Source organism: Vigna umbellata, chromosome 7, assembly GCF_029865625.1.
Source record: "Vigna umbellata cultivar VRB3 chromosome 7, Vumbellata_1.0, whole genome shotgun sequence".
NCBI classification, from domain to species: Eukaryota; Viridiplantae; Streptophyta; class Magnoliopsida; order Fabales; family Fabaceae; genus Vigna; species Vigna umbellata.
Window position 1 is genome coordinate 620,954 of NC_142171.1, and position 20,225 is coordinate 641,178.

General features: G+C 31.6%; 1 protein-coding gene, 1 long non-coding RNA gene and 4 other non-coding genes across 7 annotated transcripts; 1 reads left to right on the top strand and 5 right to left on the bottom strand.

Moving 5' to 3' along the window:
- The first annotated feature begins 8,246 nt into the window (after positions 1–8,246).
- LOC124819981 (U-box domain-containing protein 11-like) lies at positions 8,247–11,466 on the top strand. 2 transcript variants are annotated; one of them, XM_088094233.1, is made up of 5 exons: positions 8,247–8,697; positions 9,464–9,580; positions 9,664–10,098; positions 10,197–11,247; positions 11,336–11,466. In XM_088094233.1, the coding sequence occupies exons 1-5, from the start codon at positions 8,365–8,367 to the stop codon at positions 11,416–11,418; spliced, it is 2,019 nt and encodes a 672-aa protein (XP_087950359.1). In that variant the 5' UTR covers positions 8,247–8,364; the 3' UTR covers positions 11,419–11,466. The 2 variants fall into 2 exon arrangements, with proteins under 2 accessions (XP_087950359.1, XP_047147553.1); XM_047291597.2 differs by having other exon boundaries at positions 8,253–8,697; positions 10,197–11,466.
- Positions 11,467–14,229: 2,763 nt separating this feature from the next.
- Positions 14,230–19,333, bottom strand: LOC148194903 (uncharacterized). Its single transcript, XR_015780740.1, has 2 exons — positions 19,238–19,333; positions 14,230–14,992 (listed from the first exon to the last, which is right to left on the bottom strand). It is a non-coding gene; the product is annotated as an uncharacterized LOC148194903 (long non-coding RNA).
- Positions 17,491–17,633, bottom strand: LOC124819986 (small nucleolar RNA snoR136). The gene has a single exon (XR_007027308.2). It is a non-coding gene; the product is annotated as a small nucleolar RNA snoR136 (small nucleolar RNA).
- Positions 17,716–17,800, bottom strand: LOC124819984 (small nucleolar RNA SNORD25). The gene has a single exon (XR_007027306.2). It is a non-coding gene; the product is annotated as a small nucleolar RNA SNORD25 (small nucleolar RNA).
- On the bottom strand, positions 17,926–18,021 carry LOC124819985 (small nucleolar RNA snoR31/Z110/Z27). Its single transcript, XR_007027307.2, has one exon. It is a non-coding gene; the product is annotated as a small nucleolar RNA snoR31/Z110/Z27 (small nucleolar RNA).
- Positions 18,957–19,040, bottom strand: LOC148194904 (small nucleolar RNA SNORD25). The gene has a single exon (XR_015781274.1). It is a non-coding gene; the product is annotated as a small nucleolar RNA SNORD25 (small nucleolar RNA).
- Positions 19,334–20,225: the final 892 nt, after the last annotated feature.

Sequence of the window (20,225 nt, forward strand, 5' to 3'; positions counted from 1 at the left end):
TCCTATTATATTTATTAACAATTTTCAAGAATCCAAATCACGAGAATAATGAAATGTTGATGATAGAAGAAGATTCCAACAGGACGTAAGGGCTCGTAACATAATATCACCTACTTTAATTGTTGATGAATTTTACACGATCTCAACTTGTAAGATTACTCAAGATATGTGGGAGATGTTGAGAGTCACCCATGAAGGAACTGATGATGTTAGGAGAGTCAGAAGAAATACTCTAATCTAAGAGTATGAGATATTCCACATGAAGCAGGGAGAAACTATTGTAGATGTTTAGAATTGCTTCACACATATAGTGAATCATCTCATTGGGTTAGGTAAGTCCTTTGATGATGATGAATTAAATATAAAAATTCTAAAATATTTGGAAAGAACTTAGCAACCAAAGGTGACTACCATTAGTGAGTCACAAAATCTCAACATCATGTCAATGACTACATTGTTTGGTAAGTTGAAAGAACATGAATTGGATCTCGGGAGATTGAACGAGGATGAAGAGAAAGGAAAGAAAAAGACTCTGGCGTTCAAATCTGAGATTGATAAAAGCAAAATTAAAAATGTTCCTAAATATAATTATAATTTATCATGATTATGATTATAAAAATAAAATCAAGTATGTTCCTAATTATAATAAAAAATATTATTATGATTATTACTATAAAATTAAAAATAAAAATAAATATAAAAGAACCCGTAAAATTTAGGTAGAGCAAGGAAGTAATTATAGGAAACCAAATGTTGCTACATATTTTTATTGCATGAAAAAGGGTCATACATCAAATAAATGTAAAATGAAACATCATGGTGTTCCTTGTGAAGAGTTTACTTAAGTTATAAAATAATTTAAATATTTGCCTAACTAATCCAAAGGACCCAATGGTTGGGTACCTAAACAGATAAGTTTTAAATCTAGGAAGTCCATGTGGTACCTTGATAATTGTTGTTGACAGTGAATAAGAAGAAATTTTCAAACTTTCGAAAGAAATAACAAGGCTATGTCATATATGGTGACAATAACAAGTGAAAGATCCTTGGAGTAGAAGACATAGGAAGTGCAAATACATCGATGATAAAGGATGTATTGCTTGTAGAAGGTTTGAAGCACAATCTTCTTAGTATTAGTCAATTAGTGATAAAGGTTTCAAGGTAGCATTCAAACCCAATTATTTCACTATCCATGAAAAAGATTCTTTTGAAATTGCTTTGAAAGGTATTACACATGCTAATATTTATTTAATTGATTTGGAAAATGTTTCAAAAAAAATATTTCATATTTAGTAGTAAAAGAAGAAAATCCATGGTTGTGGAATAAGAGAGCTGCTCATATTCATATGCAACAATTGAATAGACTCATATCTAAAGACTTAGTAATCGGTCTATCAAAACTCAATTTTGTTAAAGACACATGTCAAAAAGGTAAACAAATTAAATAATCTTTCAATTCGAAAAATATTGCTTCAAGTGAAAAACCCTTAGAACTCTTGCACATGGATTTTTTTGGTCCTTCAAGGATAAAAAGTTTTGAGGGAAATTATTATGCTTTAGTTATTGTTGATGTCTATTCAAGATATACATGGACATTCTTTATTACTTTAAAAAGTGAAACTTTCAAAGTTTTCAAAAAGTTTGAAAACAAGTTCAAAATGAAAAGGATTTGAAAATTAAATCTATTCGTAGTGATCATGGAGGGGAATTTCAAAATGAATCGTTTGAAAATTTTTGTGAAGAATTGGTGTTTAATTTCCTCTTAGTTGATTAATATGTGCGGTGTAGAGTTAATTAAATATATGCATTACATTTGCTTAATTCGTTTTTATGAAAACCTAATTAATCTTCGCTTATATGGTTAATTCATGTTGGATTAGGGGCGAGAGTAGTGCGTAATTGTTGTTAATCCAGGATTGGAAGCATTGCAATTGAACTAGTGACCAACCTGTTTTTAATTTGTGTTAATTGTTTAGTTAATTTTAGTTCACACATTCTGCTAAACCTCCCCCCACCCACTGCGTGTTTGATCTTATGACAAAACCAAAAGTTGGTCCTTGAGAGACGACTTAGAAGTCACTCCTTAGTCACTACATTTCTAATTGCACATCAATTTGATTTCGGTATGATCTCGATCAGTTACAAAAAAAGGGAAGAAAAAATAGAGAAAGAGATAAGAAAGAAGAAAGAAAATAGAGCAAAAGTGGAAGAAGAAAGGAAAAGAAAAAAGAACGAAAGAGGAAGAAAAGAAATAGAGAGGGAAAAGAGCGAAAGAAGAAGAAGAAAAGAGAAAGAAATATATTGACTCAACTTGTTTTGTTTTTTTGCCTAGGGAATTTTTGTTTATCAAAGAGCAATGGCGTAAAGAGTGGGAAGAAAAAATGATGATATTACTTAGGGAAGACTTACTCATCAAGGACCAATGACACCAACAATGAAAAGAAAAAAGTATGACCGAGAAGGACAACGTAAGCTTGAAAACATATGCACATGAGTTATTTTGATTATCCATCCCCAACAAACTTATGGCTTATGGGTAAGGACGAAAGCTTATAAATATACACACAAGAGTTAGTTTGTTTTTCAATCCCCAACAAACTTATGGGCAGTCAAAGTTATACTTGTAGTTTGGTTGTTTGTCTGGACAATATTCTTTTGAATTTTTGTGAGTATAACATCCTTACTTTAAAATTGTTTGATGTTTGTTGTAGATGGGTATTTGACCTTGGAAGGAGACCTTAAATGTAAGATCCGAGAAAATAGGGGTTTTAAAAATAAAGTAGTTTTGAAATTTTTGATTTTTGGTTTGGAAATTAGTGTTCTTGATTGTATATTTTTGTTAGAACATAATTGTTATGTTATTTCTTTTTTTTATATTTTTGTCTAGGGGCAAAAGAGTCTTTTACCTTTATTTAATTAGTGAAGAAATTAATTAAGGGGGTGTACAAAGGAAAAGCATGCAAATTAAATAATATGGATATTTAATAAAAGGATATTATGTAAATCTTTTAGAAGATTTAGTTGTTATTTTAAAAATTAGTTAAATGAAAATAGGAGATGTAATCTTGGTGGGTTTAAAGATTAAAAGAGATATTATTATTAGAGAAAATCATTATTAGATATGGTTAGATATTTTAAAAGATTTGGTGGTTGATGATATTGTAAAAAGTAGTTATAAGAGAATAAGAGAGAAAATCTTAGTGGTTTTAGAGATAAACTGAGATATTTTATTAAAACTAAAAAGATAAAGATAGAATAGAAGAAGATAAAAAGGAGAAGAGTAAAAAGGGGTTTGCATTTTGTTTCCCTAAAATAAAAAAATGAAAATTAGAAAGATAAGGGAGAGAAAAGACGTTTTCTAAGAGAAAATAGAGCCGAGAATGGGGCATCGAAAGGGGAAGGACCATGGGTGACGTTTTAAAGCTTTCTTGGTGATCTTGAAAACAAAGATCATACGAGACCAGGTAGGGGAGTTAACTTGGATTTCTTTCTAATGAATGGTTGTTGTTTTGACTTTGTATGATCATTGTTTAATTCATTTGAATGTTGGTGGTCATGTACATGTTAGCATGTGAGTTAACTTGGGTTGTATTTCATGAACCAGGGTGTTGTGTTGATTTTCGTTTCTTCCTCTTATTTTTGGTATTATGTTTGAATGATTCATGAATGTTGTCGTGTCGTTACTCACTGTTTTGGTCCTTGAATGCAGGGGTGGAGATTTTGAAGTATAGTGTTACTCATTGTGGAGAGGGCATGGGTTCGTGTATCATGGGAGAATTAATGTGTGAGTAAGGTTGTTGGACAATATGATTTGAGTATGGATAACTCTTTCGACTGTGCGATGTGGGAAAGAAAGTCTTTTCATCCCTGCGATGTGGGAAAGGAGTTCTCTTCGGCCGTGTGATGCGAGAAGAGGATGATTCAGGTACTGATGACTCTTTTGGTCGTGTGATGCTTGAAAAAGTTCTCTTTTGGCCATGTGATGCAAGAAAAAGGTTCTCTTTTGTCGTGTCATACTGGAAGAGGTGTCGTGTGACTCATAATGAATTGGTTATGATGATTAGGAGGTGTGGTAGTGTGGGGGAAATAAACCACTAAGTTGTGATGATGATAGGTGACCGTATTTAAGTTGTTAGTGTGTTGTTGATGTGTTATTGTGATGAATGTTTAACATTTGTTAGTTATATAACTATTTTATTATGATTGATCCTTAGTTAGCTCACTTCTATGATTGTGGTTGTGAGCAGATGATCATGCATATAATTCGGATGCGGTATAACACAACGAATGAATTAGGAAATTTATGGTTTTATTTTAAATAAAATGTTTTATTGGGAATTTTATTTTGTTATCAATTGGAATTATGGTTTAGTTTTGGTTAATTTTAAAGACTTATTGAATTTGGATTTCCGCAATGATAATATGTTTTAAAATTTTTAAATTTTTGCTCGTAACCGTGACATTCCAAAAATTAGGGTGTTACATTCAACCCTTTGAAAATAAGAGATTTGCCTCTTCTTGGATCAAAATCTCATTTTAGTAGAATTTCTATTTTGGATTATTTTAGATTTGTGTCTTTTATTTGTGCTTGTGTCTATGTGTAGGATCTTTTAGAATTGATGGCCAAATTCTCTCCAAGCAGGAGAGGATGATAAGAGTTTAATAAGGTCTAAAGGAATAATAATTCAAGAGAAGAATCTTTTACAAGTAATCGCCCACTTCATGGAAGGAGAATGACAAATTTAATGAGAGAGCTACTTCTATCACTACCGCTTATAAGAAGGTAAGTGAGGTAAGAAATTTCATGGTTTAACTAATTTTTATACAAGATTTGTCAAAGATTTTAGCACTATTGAATCCTTTTAAATGAAATTGCTAAAAAAGATGTAAGGTTTAAATGAAAAAAAAAATAAGAAGGTTTTGATAATCTCAAATATAAACTTACATGTACTCATGTTAGCTTTACCAAATTTTGAAAAATCTTTTAAAATAAAGTGTGATGCTTCTGTGGGTATAAGAGATGTGAGAGTAGTTGCTCAAATGATAATCATACTCTCTCAAATCAAAACTTAATATTTGAATAAGAGATATATCAAAGAAATTATCTTTCTTTTGAAACTCTTATCTTTTAGCAAATGAAGAGTTAGAAACTTAAGGCCATTTTTGGAATCTATGATTTAATATGAGAATTTTTTTTAAACAATGTGTAGTATGCTTGAATGATAAAAATTGATGAAACTCTTTTTTATCAACACGTTGTTCAAACGTTTGATTGTTTTAAAAAAAGGCTAAGTTAATTATATTTCTTTTAAAGTGTTTATCACTAAGAATTGATATGAAATATGAGTAAGTGTATTCATAACTTAAATATAGAATTTGAAGAGTTACTTAAAGCCATGTAATGCATGTTTTAAGATGTAGTTATGAATGAATAATATATATAAAGTATTTTCATTAGTGGTATTGTAAATGTTATTAACCCCACGATTTTTTTTGGATTATTCGATTATAAAAACGTCTAAATGGTTGATAGTTGTCTTAGTAAGACGACAATATGATGGCTTTACAGGTTGGCAAAAGACCTTGCATCCTCACCCTTTTTCTTTCCTGCATTATTTCTAATGCTTCTGTTCCAGCTAGCAACCAAAATCATCTTAATACAGCAAAATATCACAACAAAAACATAACAGATAACTTAGCTAACAGTTAAAACCCCTTCTTTTGTAAATTAATTAAAACATAATTCATTTTTCCTTTAAACTCTTAAATACCTTCACAGTTAATATTAATAACCATCATATTGCTCCATTAGTTTGCTAAGTATTTGATAATTACAAGCTCAACTGCAAAAGAAAAAAATAAAGAAAATTATAAATCACAAGGCTCTCTTGTTACGTTTGTTAAATATAGATATTTTATGGCCTAATAACAGTGAGTGCGGGTAGAAAAAGTAATGAGTAGCTATTATAGAAAATGGAAAGAAATAAACGGTAGTGGATTTTTTATATGCAAAGGAAAAAGAACTGAAGAGAGAGAAGCTAGATGGTTCAGCAAATAATAAAAAAACGGTTAGTTTATGACGTTTAAAGCAAAAGATGAGATAATATTAAAAAATAATAAATCTTTATTTTTTAATAATTAATAAATGTTTAGTTTCTTTGTTTTTTCTTTGAAGAAAAATTCAGACAGACCTGTGCTCCACGTTGCTCTCACGCGGCTCCGCCGCTGCCTACGTTCATAATTTATGACTATTGCTACTTTGGTTAATCTTTATATTCAACAATTATTTAATCCTATTTAAAAGTTATATAGCAAAAGCACTTATATATACAACTTTTAAATCAATAATTATAAACATTTTTTTATTGCATAAATAATATATAGTTGAGTATAATGTAATAAAATCGTTTATATTGACACTTTAAATAAAATCCTTCATTATATTTCAACAAACAAATGGGATTGTGTACTGTTTTTGTTAATACTAACCAATGGAAAAAGAAATTAAAAATTAGTTATTATAATAAATATTTTTCAACTATTTTGAATTTACTTTATTTTAATGAAATGGTTTGATTTACATTTTTGATTGAAAAGGAAGTTATATCTTGATATAATGTTATATTTAGAATTAATAAGCTGTATAAGGGCTGGTTATAGAAGGTTGTTTTACAGTTTGATTTTGTTATATTTACATTTAGTAAAATATGATAGTAATTTTATATTGTATTTTTAATTACGATATTGTATAATCTATTTAGGAAAATGAGAACATTTTAAACTTTTAAAAAGAATCTAAAATATATATTTTAATTGATAGAATTTTCATTATAAAGTATTAACTATTTTTTTAAATGACAATTTTATAATAATAATATCATAAAAAGAATAAAAGTTAGTTAAGTTTTGAGTCTATTTGCAACTTTTAATTATTTGCAACTTTTTAATTATGTCTCTAATGAATTTTTATACTATATTCAGTAATTAATAAAATTATATTTTTCAATTAAAACACTATTTTTAAATTTATTTTTTTAATTAAATAATTTGAAGGTTATTCTGTTCCAATTAATAATCATATGACATTTACAAGAAAAAATTAAATATAAATATATAATTGAAAAATATAATTTTATTGAATAATTAGATATTGGAACTCAATTCAACTTCACACTTATCAAATGCTAAAATCTTAATTAAATGAAAAAACAATTCAAATAATGATGCAATACTGAAAACTTAATTAAATGAAAAAACACTTCAAATAACGATGCAATACTAAAAACTTAATTAAATGAAAAAACAATTCAAATCATGATGGAAAGTATTTGTTGGATTCAAAATTTATATTAAATTAAAAAATTGAACTAAAATAATCTAATCAAAGCCAAACGTGAACATTTCATGGGTACAATTTGTAAATTTATTTTACTTAATAATATTTATACTTCCCTGAATTATTAATTTAAGTTGTAATATATAAATTAGAAAAAGGTTTTAAAATATAAACTCAATTTAATCTAATTATATAATAAATATATTGTTAATCTAATAATTATATCGTAAAAACCAAATTTGTAATCACCCTGAATATACTTTTATCGGGACAAATATAATATATTACACATATGAATAAATATGATATAATTATGACATTTTATATTATTGATGATTATTGTTCTTATTAATGTTATAAGTATTGGCAATATTTTTGTTCTACTTTTCGAAACATGGACAATATTTTTTTATGAAACAATGAGATAAAAGGTAAATTAAATCCAATCTAATTAATTTTAATTGAATTATGGTAAAATTAGACCTGCAATGCCAAATTTAATTAAAATAAAATATAATCTAAAATAGTGAAAGATTACAGCACATATATAAAATCCGGTTAGAAATCCCAAGACATCTAAATATAATATATATTTTAGGAAAAATAGTGGTTAGTTGCATTACAATTCATAATATTCCAAACCCAACTGTATCCTCTTGTTCATTTCTCTCTCTTTCATTATCATTCTTCTCAATTTCAATTCCTCCGAGATTCTCGCTTTGCCCAGTTAAGGCGTCACGTTAACCCTCTCCAGAATGAATCAACCAATTAATTTTTAATTCTTATTAACTACCAAAAAACTAAATTAACTATTTCATTTTTCATTTTCCTCAGCAACTGCAATAAAAATATATTATATCATATAATTTAATTAATTTAGAAAACCCAATGAAACACATTATTACAGCGTTTTGCAGCGTTTCTACGTGTCCATACTTGATAAGTTTCCTCACACACCTTATTAGACTATCTCTGACTCACTTTCCTCAAAACACAAGACAACCTTAACCTTAACCTTTGCAGCGACAATGGCCGGCGAACTCGCCGGTGACCACACGCCAGAACTCCTCTGTCTGGTCCACGACATCGCCGGAATGTGCGTCGGCTCCTCCTCCGCCGCACCCATTGCCACCGACGCCATGTTCCGCAAGGACTGTACCGATCTAGTTCGCCGGATCTCCCTCCTCACCCACTTGTTCGAGGAGATTAGAGAACTCAACAACAACAATGTTGTCGCTTCCGCTTCCTCGTCTTCTTCCTCCTCTTCCGCCGCATCTTGGTCCTCTGATCTTGTCTTCGCTCTTCAGTCTGCAAGAAGTTTGCTTTCCGTGGCCAGAAACTTCCGTTCCAATTGCTCCTCTGTGAGTTTCTTGATCTATTTCAACGCTAACTCGTTGGGGATTTCGAAACTTAAGCTCCTACTTCGTATTCTTCGGTTTTTCAGTAATTTAGATCTGTAGCTCTCTGGCTAAAATTCCCAAACTTTTTGTTCTTTTTTGCATTCCTTTCAGTGACCGTAACGGGCACCGGACAAAGTTTTTTCTTGGGAGATTTCTCTTTAATTTTGTGTTGGTTATAAAGTTCAATTATTACTTGTGAGAGTAGATATTTCAGAAAATTGTTACTTCAACTTTTTTTTGTTGAGTGGGTGTAATGCGTGCAATCAAACTGTTAGCTATTGTTATGTTTCAGTGGAGAAAGTAAAATACCTCCCCTGTATGTTACTCAGGGCTTTATGTTCTTTGTGTTATTTACGAAGAGGGTCGGTTTTGTAGAAGAGACCATTCTCCCACAGCTTGGGGAATCAAGGTTTGAATCTTTTACGAGAGAGACTCGCATTTGGGGATAAACTGTGTCTAAAACAGGATATTTGTAGAAAAAAACAATTGTCCACTGTGTTGTTTTCATTAAATGGTAGTGTTCCTCTTTTTGGCATTCTGGGTGTTGTTCTTCTTGTCTTTGGTAAATTCGTGTGTCCTTACGATGTGTTCTTTACACAGAGAGATAATTTTGCACTTGTTCAATTGTTTAAGTCGGAATCTTATGGGGGTTGGATTTATGTGGGCATGTCTATGTATATAATGATGTCTGTGTACTTCTCTGAAATTTGATGTATCTTGATTTAAGGATGGAGCTGCAAAGACCATTGTCTTCCAATTTCAGTGTGTGACGTGGAAATTGGAGAAACTGTTGAGTGATTTGCCGTATGACAATTTGGACATCTCAGAGGAAGTCAAAGAACAGGTAGACTTTGGATGAATGGGTTGGGTTTTAATTTGATATACTGTTTGTTTGAGTTAAATCGCTGATATTATCTGCTTTTCTAGGTGGATTTGGTAAGAACGCAATTGAAACGAGCCTCAGAAAAATATGGGTTTATGATTTCAAAGATGCCATCTCATGAATTATCCAAGCCGCTGACTGAAGAAATTAGTCAGGTTCTTTCCAAATCCGTGGGTGGATTATACAAACAACATAGCTGTCCTGAAAATTTATCAGAACTAGACAGCATTTCTAAAAGCAATGGAGAGAATAATTGCAGCACAAATCGGCTTGGATCTCTCTTGGAAAGAGCAAGGAGCATCCCTGCATCTTCTGAAGTTCTCTTTTTGAATGAATCTGATCCTGAAAGTCAAGAAGTTTCTGAGACAAAAAGTCTACCTGAGGTTAAAAGGCCTGAAGCAATTGTGATTCCTGAAGATTTTCTTTGCCCTATATCCTTGGAACTAATGAGGGATCCTGTTATTGTGGCGACGGGTCAGGTAAATTCATCTCATGAGATCAGATGTTGCATCAACAAAAGAAATATTCCTGCAAATTTTTCTGGTCTTCTAAATTTCCTGCTTCCTTTATTCTGCAGACGTATGAGAGATCTTATATACAGAGATGGATAGATTGTGGTAATACAACGTGTCCGAAAACTCAGCAGAAGCTCCAACATTTGACACTCACACCAAATTATGTTTTAAGGAGCCTTATTTCTCAGTGGTGTATAGAGCACAACATCGAGCAGCCAACAGGACTAACTAATGGGAAAATAAAGAAGAGTGACGGGTCATTCAGAGACGTTACGGGTGACATAGCAGCAATTGAAGCTCTGATGCGGAAGCTCTCCAGCCGGTCTGTTGAGGAGCGTAGAGCGGCTGTTACTGAAATTCGATCGCTATCCAAACGAAGTACTGACAATAGGATACTAATTGCTGAAGCTGGAGCCATTCCAGTTCTAGTCAACCTTCTAACATCAGAAGATGTATTGACGCAAGACAATGCTGTTACTTCAATTTTAAACCTTTCCATTTATGAAAATAACAAAGGACTTATAATGCTTGCTGGTGCCATTCCATCCATTGTCCAAGTCCTCCGTGCTGGAACCATGGAAGCAAGAGAAAATGCAGCAGCAACCCTCTTCAGCTTGTCACTTGCAGATGAGAACAAAATTATAATTGGCGCTTCGGGAGCCATACCCGCTTTGGTAGAATTGCTCCAAAACGGGAGTCCTAGAGGAAAGAAGGATGCTGCAACAGCATTATTCAATTTATGCATTTACCAAGGAAACAAGGGCAGGGCCATTCGGGCAGGGATCATCACAGCATTGTTGAAAATGCTTACAGATTCAAGCAAATCAATGGTTGATGAAGCCCTAACAATAATGTCAGTTCTTGCCAGCCACCAAGAGGCAAAAATTGCTATAGTAAAAGCCAGCACTATACCAGTTTTGATAGATCTTTTGAGGACCGGATTGCCTCGCAATAAAGAGAATGCAGCTGCTATTCTTCTCGCCTTGTGCAAGAGGGATGCCGACAATCTTGCTTGTATAAGTAGACTTGGTGCCGTCATACCTCTCTCTGAACTTGCTCGAACTGGTACAGAGAGGGCCAAACGGAAGGCTACTTCATTACTGGAGCATCTTCGTAAGTTGCAGCAACTTTAAATGGTGTAGTTCTGCATTGAACTTCAAGTTTGTTCTCTCATTATTTGACATAATTTTCCACACTGCAGTTTGCAAACTGATCATACGAGGTGAAGTAAGAAAGACAGCCTCCTTGATTCAGTTATTCTTTTCTTGGTTTCTTCTTTTTTAACCCCTGTATGAGCGTGTAAAGAAATCAATTGATATATTGTTTACACAAGTTCCTGTTTTCATCTTTTCTAGCTTGTTGCCCTGTTGAAATAGTCAACTGTAGCCCTTGTTCTACCGACTACAAACTTAAATTAGACCGTGCCAGAATCAAGGCACTCTTTGAATCTCAATAAATGTACTCAGATTTAACATCAAATTTTTTCAGATAGAAAAGTCATCATGTCTTTTCTTTTTTCTTCAGTTTTTCCTAATCAAATCATAAAAGTAGAAGATGGAAAGAAAAAGAGAAGTTTATACGAATATATTCATTCAGAGAATCTGTGACTAATATTTGTTTTTGGATATGTTCCTTCCTTGAAGGGCATGAGCTCAGTCTGAACCAACATTTGTAGTATGCTTCTTTCTGTGCAATCAGAGTTAACTCAGGATCATTGAGATTAGCTGAGGAATTGAAAAGGAATCTTCCTTGAATAAATGGACACTAGATTCAGGATGAGGTCAATGTGAGAGATCTGGCCTAGAATATCTGGCTCATTTACTTCAAGTAGAAGTCATCTTTGAATCAAACAGCAAGGAAGCAACTGGATCCAATTTATAAGGAAAAGTCCACAAAATAGCAAATCACCCAAGATATGCAGACACCTCCGCGTGTATTCAAATCAATTTTTAAATTACTCCCTAAAATTTCATCTGAATACGGATCACTCGATTTAATTTCCTATTTTGACATCTAACTATGTTTTAAATAATATTACTTTACTTTTGAAGAAAAATACATGAAAAAATTAAAATAAAAATTGTAAAAGTGATAACTAAATTTATCCTTTTATTATAAGAACTAAAAAAGCTATAGTTAATTTTTTTTTAGATTGATAAGATGTATTATTGGAGTTATTGATGAAAAAAATAATTGTTACACTATTTCATTGGCAATTTGTCTTGATTTTGCCGACAAGTGGTTAAGCTGCAAGATCGGATCCCTTCCCTCTTCTATGGTGTCCCAGTCCTTTTAATCTGCTTCTTGTTTTCCCCCTCTTCGTAAAAGGTTCTTTTCATATCTTTTATTAGCTACTTCAGATATGCATAATCATACCACATGTTTCACTTTCATTGACCTTTGTTCTTTCTTTTTCCACATTAGCTATTAGTATTCCGAGATTTTACTTTAAAATAATCTAACTTGTTGATGTTTGGTGTAAAATGACTTTCAATATTTTTAAACACATTTTCAATTAATAGAATGCTAAAAAGTGAAGGATAATTACATAGCTTTAATTAAAACAATAGACCCCTGATATGCAAAAGTAAAATTTCCAGAAAAATGATAAAAACAAAACTTGAAGCACCTAAATCTAATTATTTTAAGAAACATCTACATTAACACTTCCTGAGCTATGGTACAACTTTAATATTAGGTGTCCAAGTGAGATGTTATTTGCCACATTTAATCTTTGTGATCATGGATGTGTGTATGGGTATGTGCGTGTGATCGTGTGGTTGTGTGTGGAAGTGTGTAGGTGAGTGCATACGTATAGGTGTGGGTGTGGGTGTAGGTGTAGGTGTGTGTGTCTCTGCTTGTACTCTTACGTCTAACTTTATCTTCAGTATAATCAGCATCGCAACAATCTTTCAGTTTGAAGTTTTCGCTTCCCTTGTAGCATATATCGAGATTGCCTATTCCTTTGGGATATCGACAAAATTTTATACACGCTTGAACAATTGAATACAACCAAGGTTATGTGTTTCTAATCTACCACATACATGGTCTAACTCACCCCAACACAAAGAGGTCAAATTTCGTGGCTAAAGGAAAAATAAAACTAAAAACAACACTACAACATAAGTGGACACCATAAGCAAAATAAGTGGGTAGCAACCTACATAATTATGTACCGTTTCAAAAGAATTCAATAAAACATTTGGATGTTGTTCATGAAAAATAATCAATGACCAACAAATGATTCCTACACATACCATTTGGCTTATTTGAATAGAAAGTGCCTTAACAGCCTCATTTTATTGACACATAAATTGTGAAATCATACAACAAAGATAAGTAGGGAGCAGTGTACGAAAAATTGACTATCTATGTTGGATGTTTTTCACACTTACATTAACATGACAGAATTTGAATAGATGAACAAGATTTGCACATCTTCAAACCAATTTTCATTTAAAACTCATACAATTGATAACAAAAGAAATTCGCACAACAAATTACAATTAATGTATTGCCAAATTTTACAAAATCACTTATAGTTACAAATGTTATCACTAAACTTTAAAACAGTGTGTAAAAAAAATTTAACAAATTCATGTTCTTCTACTAAAGTGTACAAAGATATCAACTTTTTGTATATATTTCATTTCCTTTTACTCCCATAATTGGGAAATAGGGTTCTAATATCACAACTCTTGAACCGTATTCATAGTTCAATCTTCATTTGCATATACATATTGTTTTGCTCTATATAAACCTCCTCTTCAACCAATGTGTTGTCGTGCTGATGTTCAATTGACATGGCATCACCACAACACAAGTTGTCTGTTATAGGAAATTCATGCTCATTAACACTTCCACTAACATCTTTCTCCTCATTAATCATGACTTTATCTTTAGTACTTTCATTAACCCTTTCTTATTCTTGTACAACACGAATGCGATGTTCCTTGTGTCTTTTATTTTGTTTCTTAAATCCAACACCATATTTCTCAAATGCTACTTTGACATTAGGATAACACAACTCTTCTTTGGACATACCAACACAACCTAAAAAGTAATTATTAAGGGAATATAATTATATAAAATAAATACAACAACAAGAAAATAACTACTCACTGCAACCTTTTCCAAAGCACTCCTGATAAAAGTGTCACCTACTTTTACATTAATCCAATTCTACAATCACAAAAATTTAGTTATCCAGGAATTGTACTTTTGGTTGAAAGTTACAAAATGATCACAAAACCATAAATTTCAAGATCACAAAATTATCGCAAATCCACCACGGGATACATTGTTTACCTGGGTGATTCAAAATTGCTACTAATCAGGTTTTTCACGAAAGAACCAAACATATCGAGATAGATTGTCACCTCATTCGCGAAAAAGTCCAACAAGGCTCTATCAAGCTTCTCCCCATCCATACCACTTGCTTGCTGATATCTTAACGAAGGTCCTTCCTCCTTCCATCTTCCATGCCATCAATTCCAAGCTTGACACTCTGAACATCTATGCCAATCTTGAGGAAGGCTGTCAGAACACTTCTAAAAGCACCGTTTAACACTGCTTCTTTTCCACGTGCACCACACCGCTTCTGTTTTTGTTCTATTTTTCTTTCCTTCCTTTCTATTTTCCTTCTCTGTTTCTTCTCTCTCCCTATATAATCCTTCTTTGTATTGTACAATATTATTCATTCAAATAATACAAAAAGGGCTTTTATTGTTCTCTTTCTCTTTTCCTTCCCACACTCTTTTCTAGGTTGCTTCTCTTCTCTTTCCATAATGCATTTGCTGATATGCAGATCTGATTCCATACACTTCCACGATGCACAGAGGCTTTCGTTGCTGTTCTTCTATGAAACCATTCAAAATATAGGAAAAATCAACAACTTTCAAAATAACTCAAAAAAAATCATTTTCTTGATAACTTTGTCGCTTGAAGTCTCTTCTTGATTATCTATATCATTTATTCTCATATAACAACATGAGTTATATAATCATCACACAAACACAAGCAACCAAGGGTGAACTAACAGAATAAACATCAAAATATCAATACAACATTCATATCTCAGTCATTAAGTCCTTACTACAATCTCATCACAACAAACAATATCAACACATACTAAGACTATAACATGCAATACAATGTCAAATCATATTCTCCCTTGAAAGCGAATCATGATCAACTCATTAAATTTACACCACCTGTCATTTAAAGGCAACCAGTGTTATTACTAACAATCTCTATAAACATATGCCAACTTCAATGCTTCATCGTACCATTCCTGTTTATCAAAACAGATCAATTCGAGTGGTCTTCCACCATAGCTTCAGACCTATCTCCTCTGCTCCTTAAGGCTTATGAGTAAAACTTCAATATGCTCCCATCAGCACTAAACTCAATATGACTTGGAAAGCTATGGATGAAACATTTATCCCTTTCTACCCCCTCAAAAGAAAAAAGGGTAGCACTCGAATCTCAATCTCTTATACTACTCCATCATGGATGAAAAAACTCATCTCTTCGACAACCTCTTAAAGACGAAGAGATTCTCCTTTTTCACCGCCTCTTAAAGATGAAGAGATTCATCTTTCTACCCACTCACAAAGGAAAATTATCAACACATATTAAGAAAGTATAAAAAGAAGTCATACCCAAAGACATAAACACCATTCTATCTCATAGTGGGTTCAGTATCGTGACACTCTCGTTAAGCTAAACAACAATCACGAAAACAATTGCCACACATTTTGTAACTACATACAAAGCACTTCCTGCATAATAACATTATCAAGATATTAAAAACTACATATCACAAAAATACAAGGTCAACTAAAACGCATGATAAGTCAACTATACACTAACCACACCTCCTCTTTTCAAGATACATCTATCAAAAATGATGACAAATCATTCATCTCCCAAAGTGGACCCTAAAGTACTTGAAAACACTAAATAGGAGTTGAATAGTACTAATGGAAAACTTTTCGCAACCTTTCTGATTTAGCACGTTATCGAACTCTGAAATTTTCTTTTAAAAGCTTAAAATATAAATAAACGATAACTTTTTAACATATTATTCATAATATGTCATGTAGTGTTTTGTAAGAACTTCTCTTGTGAAAAATAAATGATTAACTAAGAAGATTCGTGTGTTTGTTTTGGAAGAACTTCTCTTGTGAAAAATAAATGTTTAGCTAAGAAGATTCTTGTATTTAGACATAAAGCACAACTTCAAGTTTTTGTAAGAGAATGTTTAGATAAGAAATAATTGCTTTTATATTTATTCGCTCCAACTAAGATATCAAGTCTCTTTCACACGATTAACTACTCTTAATTTTTAAGTATTAGCTCTAGTACTCAACAACCTTAGTCAAAAGTTCCTATGAGTATTCACACCATTTGAGAAGTATTTGCTTCATAGTGGTAAATATTTTAATTTTCTTCAAAATTACAATCAACTATTTTACTCTTCTCACCTCTTTTTCTCTTCTATTTAAAGCTTCATGAATATAATATTCCTAAACTTCCTGTGTGCTTCCTCCTATATATTACTTCACTAATCAACCTCTCGAAAGCAAAGGGTTTCCAATAGTCCAAAACACCATTATATTTATGCTACTTATAACAAAAATTTTATTTAATATAATTAATCTCGTTGAACTATCAAGCTTGTCTAGCCAATCAAGCATCTCGAACATGGAAGATCACCCTGATCGATCGGCGTATGGTTGGCCAAATGTGTCGTTGAATTGCCTACTTTCTTCCCTTTAAAACTAATTAGGAGAGTTATTCTCACAAAAAAATGGCTATAAAGGAGGTAGAGCAACCCATGGAACCGAGAGTAACGTAAGAATAATAGTATACAATTTTGAATTTAAAATTCAAAATTTCATGTTAAAATTTTCTACATTCAATTATAGATGTGTAAAATAATACTTTTCACCCAGTTTTAGGAGTAAGCAAACAAAGACATAACCTACCTACAGAGTAATGACAAAAGTGGTCAAAAGTACCAAGCTGACTCATTCATTGGCATATATGGTAGAGTTTACTTAACCCAAATATTCATTTTTTTCTCAAGTCTGGCAAGTGTCTGAGAACCCATTGCTAAAAGAGTGATGTTATTTTAACTTAAAATTGTTATAGAAAATGATGGGGTAAATGAATGTGTTATTATATACGATATTCTAAATTCAAATTCCTTGTGAGATATATAATCTCCTAAGTATGAGAAAACACAATTAGATACACCTCAAATCAAAAGCTCTAGCAAATACGAAAATCGTTTCATTTCATCGTAAACACTTGAAATCTCTATCCCTCACTTTCTGAGGGCAAAGAAGGGGATTTTGTTCCCCGACGTCCAATTGCAGCATCAAAATTGCTACATTGGATAGCGAGGGGAACACACATCTTGTCTTCAGTTAAAGATTGCCAAACACATTGGATAACGTGGAAGCAAAGGTCTCTAAGAAAGCTGAAGACTTTCAAATAATATACCCTAATTGAAAAGAAAAACAACTAATGTACAAAACAAAATTATCGAATCGAAATCTAGGAGAAACACTAGTTAACTCAGTCCCTTAGATGTTCAATTAATATTTGCGATCATACCCGCAAATCATTACAGGTCTGTAGGCTCATCAGAGTTAACAATAGCATCATAGACACACGAGTGGCCAGAAAACAGAAATCAATAACAGAAATACTATAAATTTAGAAGAAAATTTCACTGATCTCAATGGTTCAAATAGATCTTTTATTCAAATAAGAACGAAGTACATCATCAGCATGGAAAATGCATTCTCATCCACAGCAGTAATTTGCTGTGTAGGAAGGTGTCCTAAGATTTTTCCAAATTCATCACATGATGTAACAAAACACAAATAAAGCTATCTACAAGGACACTAACAATAAGCAAATTCCCATAGCGTCAACATATGAGCACACAAGGATCAAATATATCTGAAACAAAAGTATAGGCCAATATGCCATATAAACAAAAACGTAGACCTGAGATTATTGTCCAGGGTAAACAAAAGTGTAGGCATAAGACTACGATGAAAGGAACCCAAAGTGTAGCCCAAAAACTAAGAGGCAAGGTAACAAAACTGTAGTCGTAAGACCAGTTGCAAAATAACAAAGAACTAAAAGAAAGAGAACAGTGGCTAAAATTTCCAGCAAACCAACCAGACACAATTTTTCAAGACAATGTTGCTCCCTATAATTTTCCATGAAAAAGTGAGCATATTTTCTCAAAGGCGGATCCATGTACAACCATAATCATAGATATTGGCATACAATAAATCTCAATTCCCTCATAACAACTCTTGGATTAAATAATATGCTTAAATCTAATCTACCAAAAGTTTCATGCTTTACATCTAAACACCGAGCTTAAAAGCAATACAGAAATGAAATAACAAAATGAATTTACAAACTTTTCGAATTTCAATTCAAAACAACAACATCAACGCCACCTTGTACTTTAGAGTTGAAAAATATAAAAACAAGTTGCCAGCCGAAAATACAAAAAATTAGTTCTGCGACACCCAAATGAATGCAACACCGAAATTTAAAGATTGCATAGCGAATGTTAACACACATAAGCTTTAATTAAACAACAAAAAAGCTTTGAAACAAGTGCAAACCAAAGTCTTAAAGAAAATGCATGCATTTCAACTATTAATGCCCAATCGAAACACCAAAATAATGATCAATAAACATAAGAAACCTATCACATTGAGTTTAGGTTGCGTAAACTCTAAACAAATGTAAAAACATCAAACAGAAATCTTAGAGAAAAATTAGACAACTCAGTCCCTTAGATGTTCAGTTATGTTTGCGATCATAGCCGCAAATCATTACAGGTCTGTAGGCTCATCACAGTTGAAAATAACAACTCGTGTTATCCAATCAACGAAAAAATGCAGACCCAGAATAAAAAACTAATACTTCGGTATAAAATTGAATTTAGCTGCTCAGTGTGCTCCCAAAACCAATGGATTGTGGAAAAGATATTAAAGAACAACACAAATAACTATTGCTTCAAGGGAACGAGTCAAATGAGAACGGAAGTAATCTCACCGACCAGATAAAGAAGCCTATGATGATTTGGGGTTGTAAAAGTTGAAAAGAGGCAAAGGAATGCGAAACCCTAATTTCATATACAGCGGTTAGGAATAAGAGGCAGAACACAGAACAGGGTAAAAGTATGGTTTATATAGCAGTTTGGTAGGCAATTTTAAAGGACTAAGTTACACTTTGGATGCGTTTTTAGATGTTTCATAGTTAAATATTATTTTAATATATGTTTAAATTTTTTTTATAAAATACTATTAGTTCAAATAACTATTTTTCAATAAATATAAAAATAAATAGATATTATATTAATTATAAATATATTTTATTTTTAAAATATAATTCTTTTCCATATTTAAAATTAAATAAATTCCATAATTTTAAACCTGTAATAATAACTTTCAAGTTTTATCAACAATTTGTATAGAAAATGCTTGATAATTACTTAAACGATAATTAATAATATAAGAAACTACTACTTTTAAGTTAAAATAATTTATATTTATAATACACTATTTAAAATAATTAGCATGTGTTTCCATAAAGTTGATTTTAATTAAATTAATGTGTTAGAAGCTTTAGAATAATATAATTAATTTTTAGTTATATATGATGTTGTTCTTTAACTTGTAAAGTTTTTAAACATTTTATTTTATAAAAAAATATGCAAATTAATTAGTAGAGAATTACTTTTTCATCCATCTCTATATTTATGTTTGAAGCAAAATATATTAATAAATACATTAAATATTTTTTTATTTGTTAAAAGTTAAGTACTAGGATTACAAACATCAGCTTTATTTTTTATTAAACTATTATGCAATAGTAAGTTACAATTGTTAATAAATCTACCAAATTTTTTTCATATTTTTTAATTACTAAATAAAGACAGAAAACCCGGACTGTAAGAATATTCAGATTTTAAGAAATTCTTATGATATATTTATGTAGAAATAATTTAAGTTGATAATATATAAATTAAACTTTACAAAGTGGAA

What these genes read in the sequence shown, in the direction of transcription:
- LOC124819981 (XM_088094233.1), top strand. Translation starts at nt 8,365, where the DNA reads ATGGCCGGCGAACTCGCCGGTGACCACACGCCAGAACTCCTCTGTCTG. An exon ending in TCCGTTCCAATTGCTCCTCT is followed by an intron (nt 8,698 to 9,463) that starts GTGAGTTTCTTG and finishes TCTTGATTTAAG; the next exon opens with GATGGAGCTGCAAAGACCAT. An exon ending in TTCATTACTGGAGCATCTTC is followed by an intron (nt 11,248 to 11,335) that starts GTAAGTTGCAGC and finishes TCCACACTGCAG; the next exon opens with TTTGCAAACTGATCATACGA.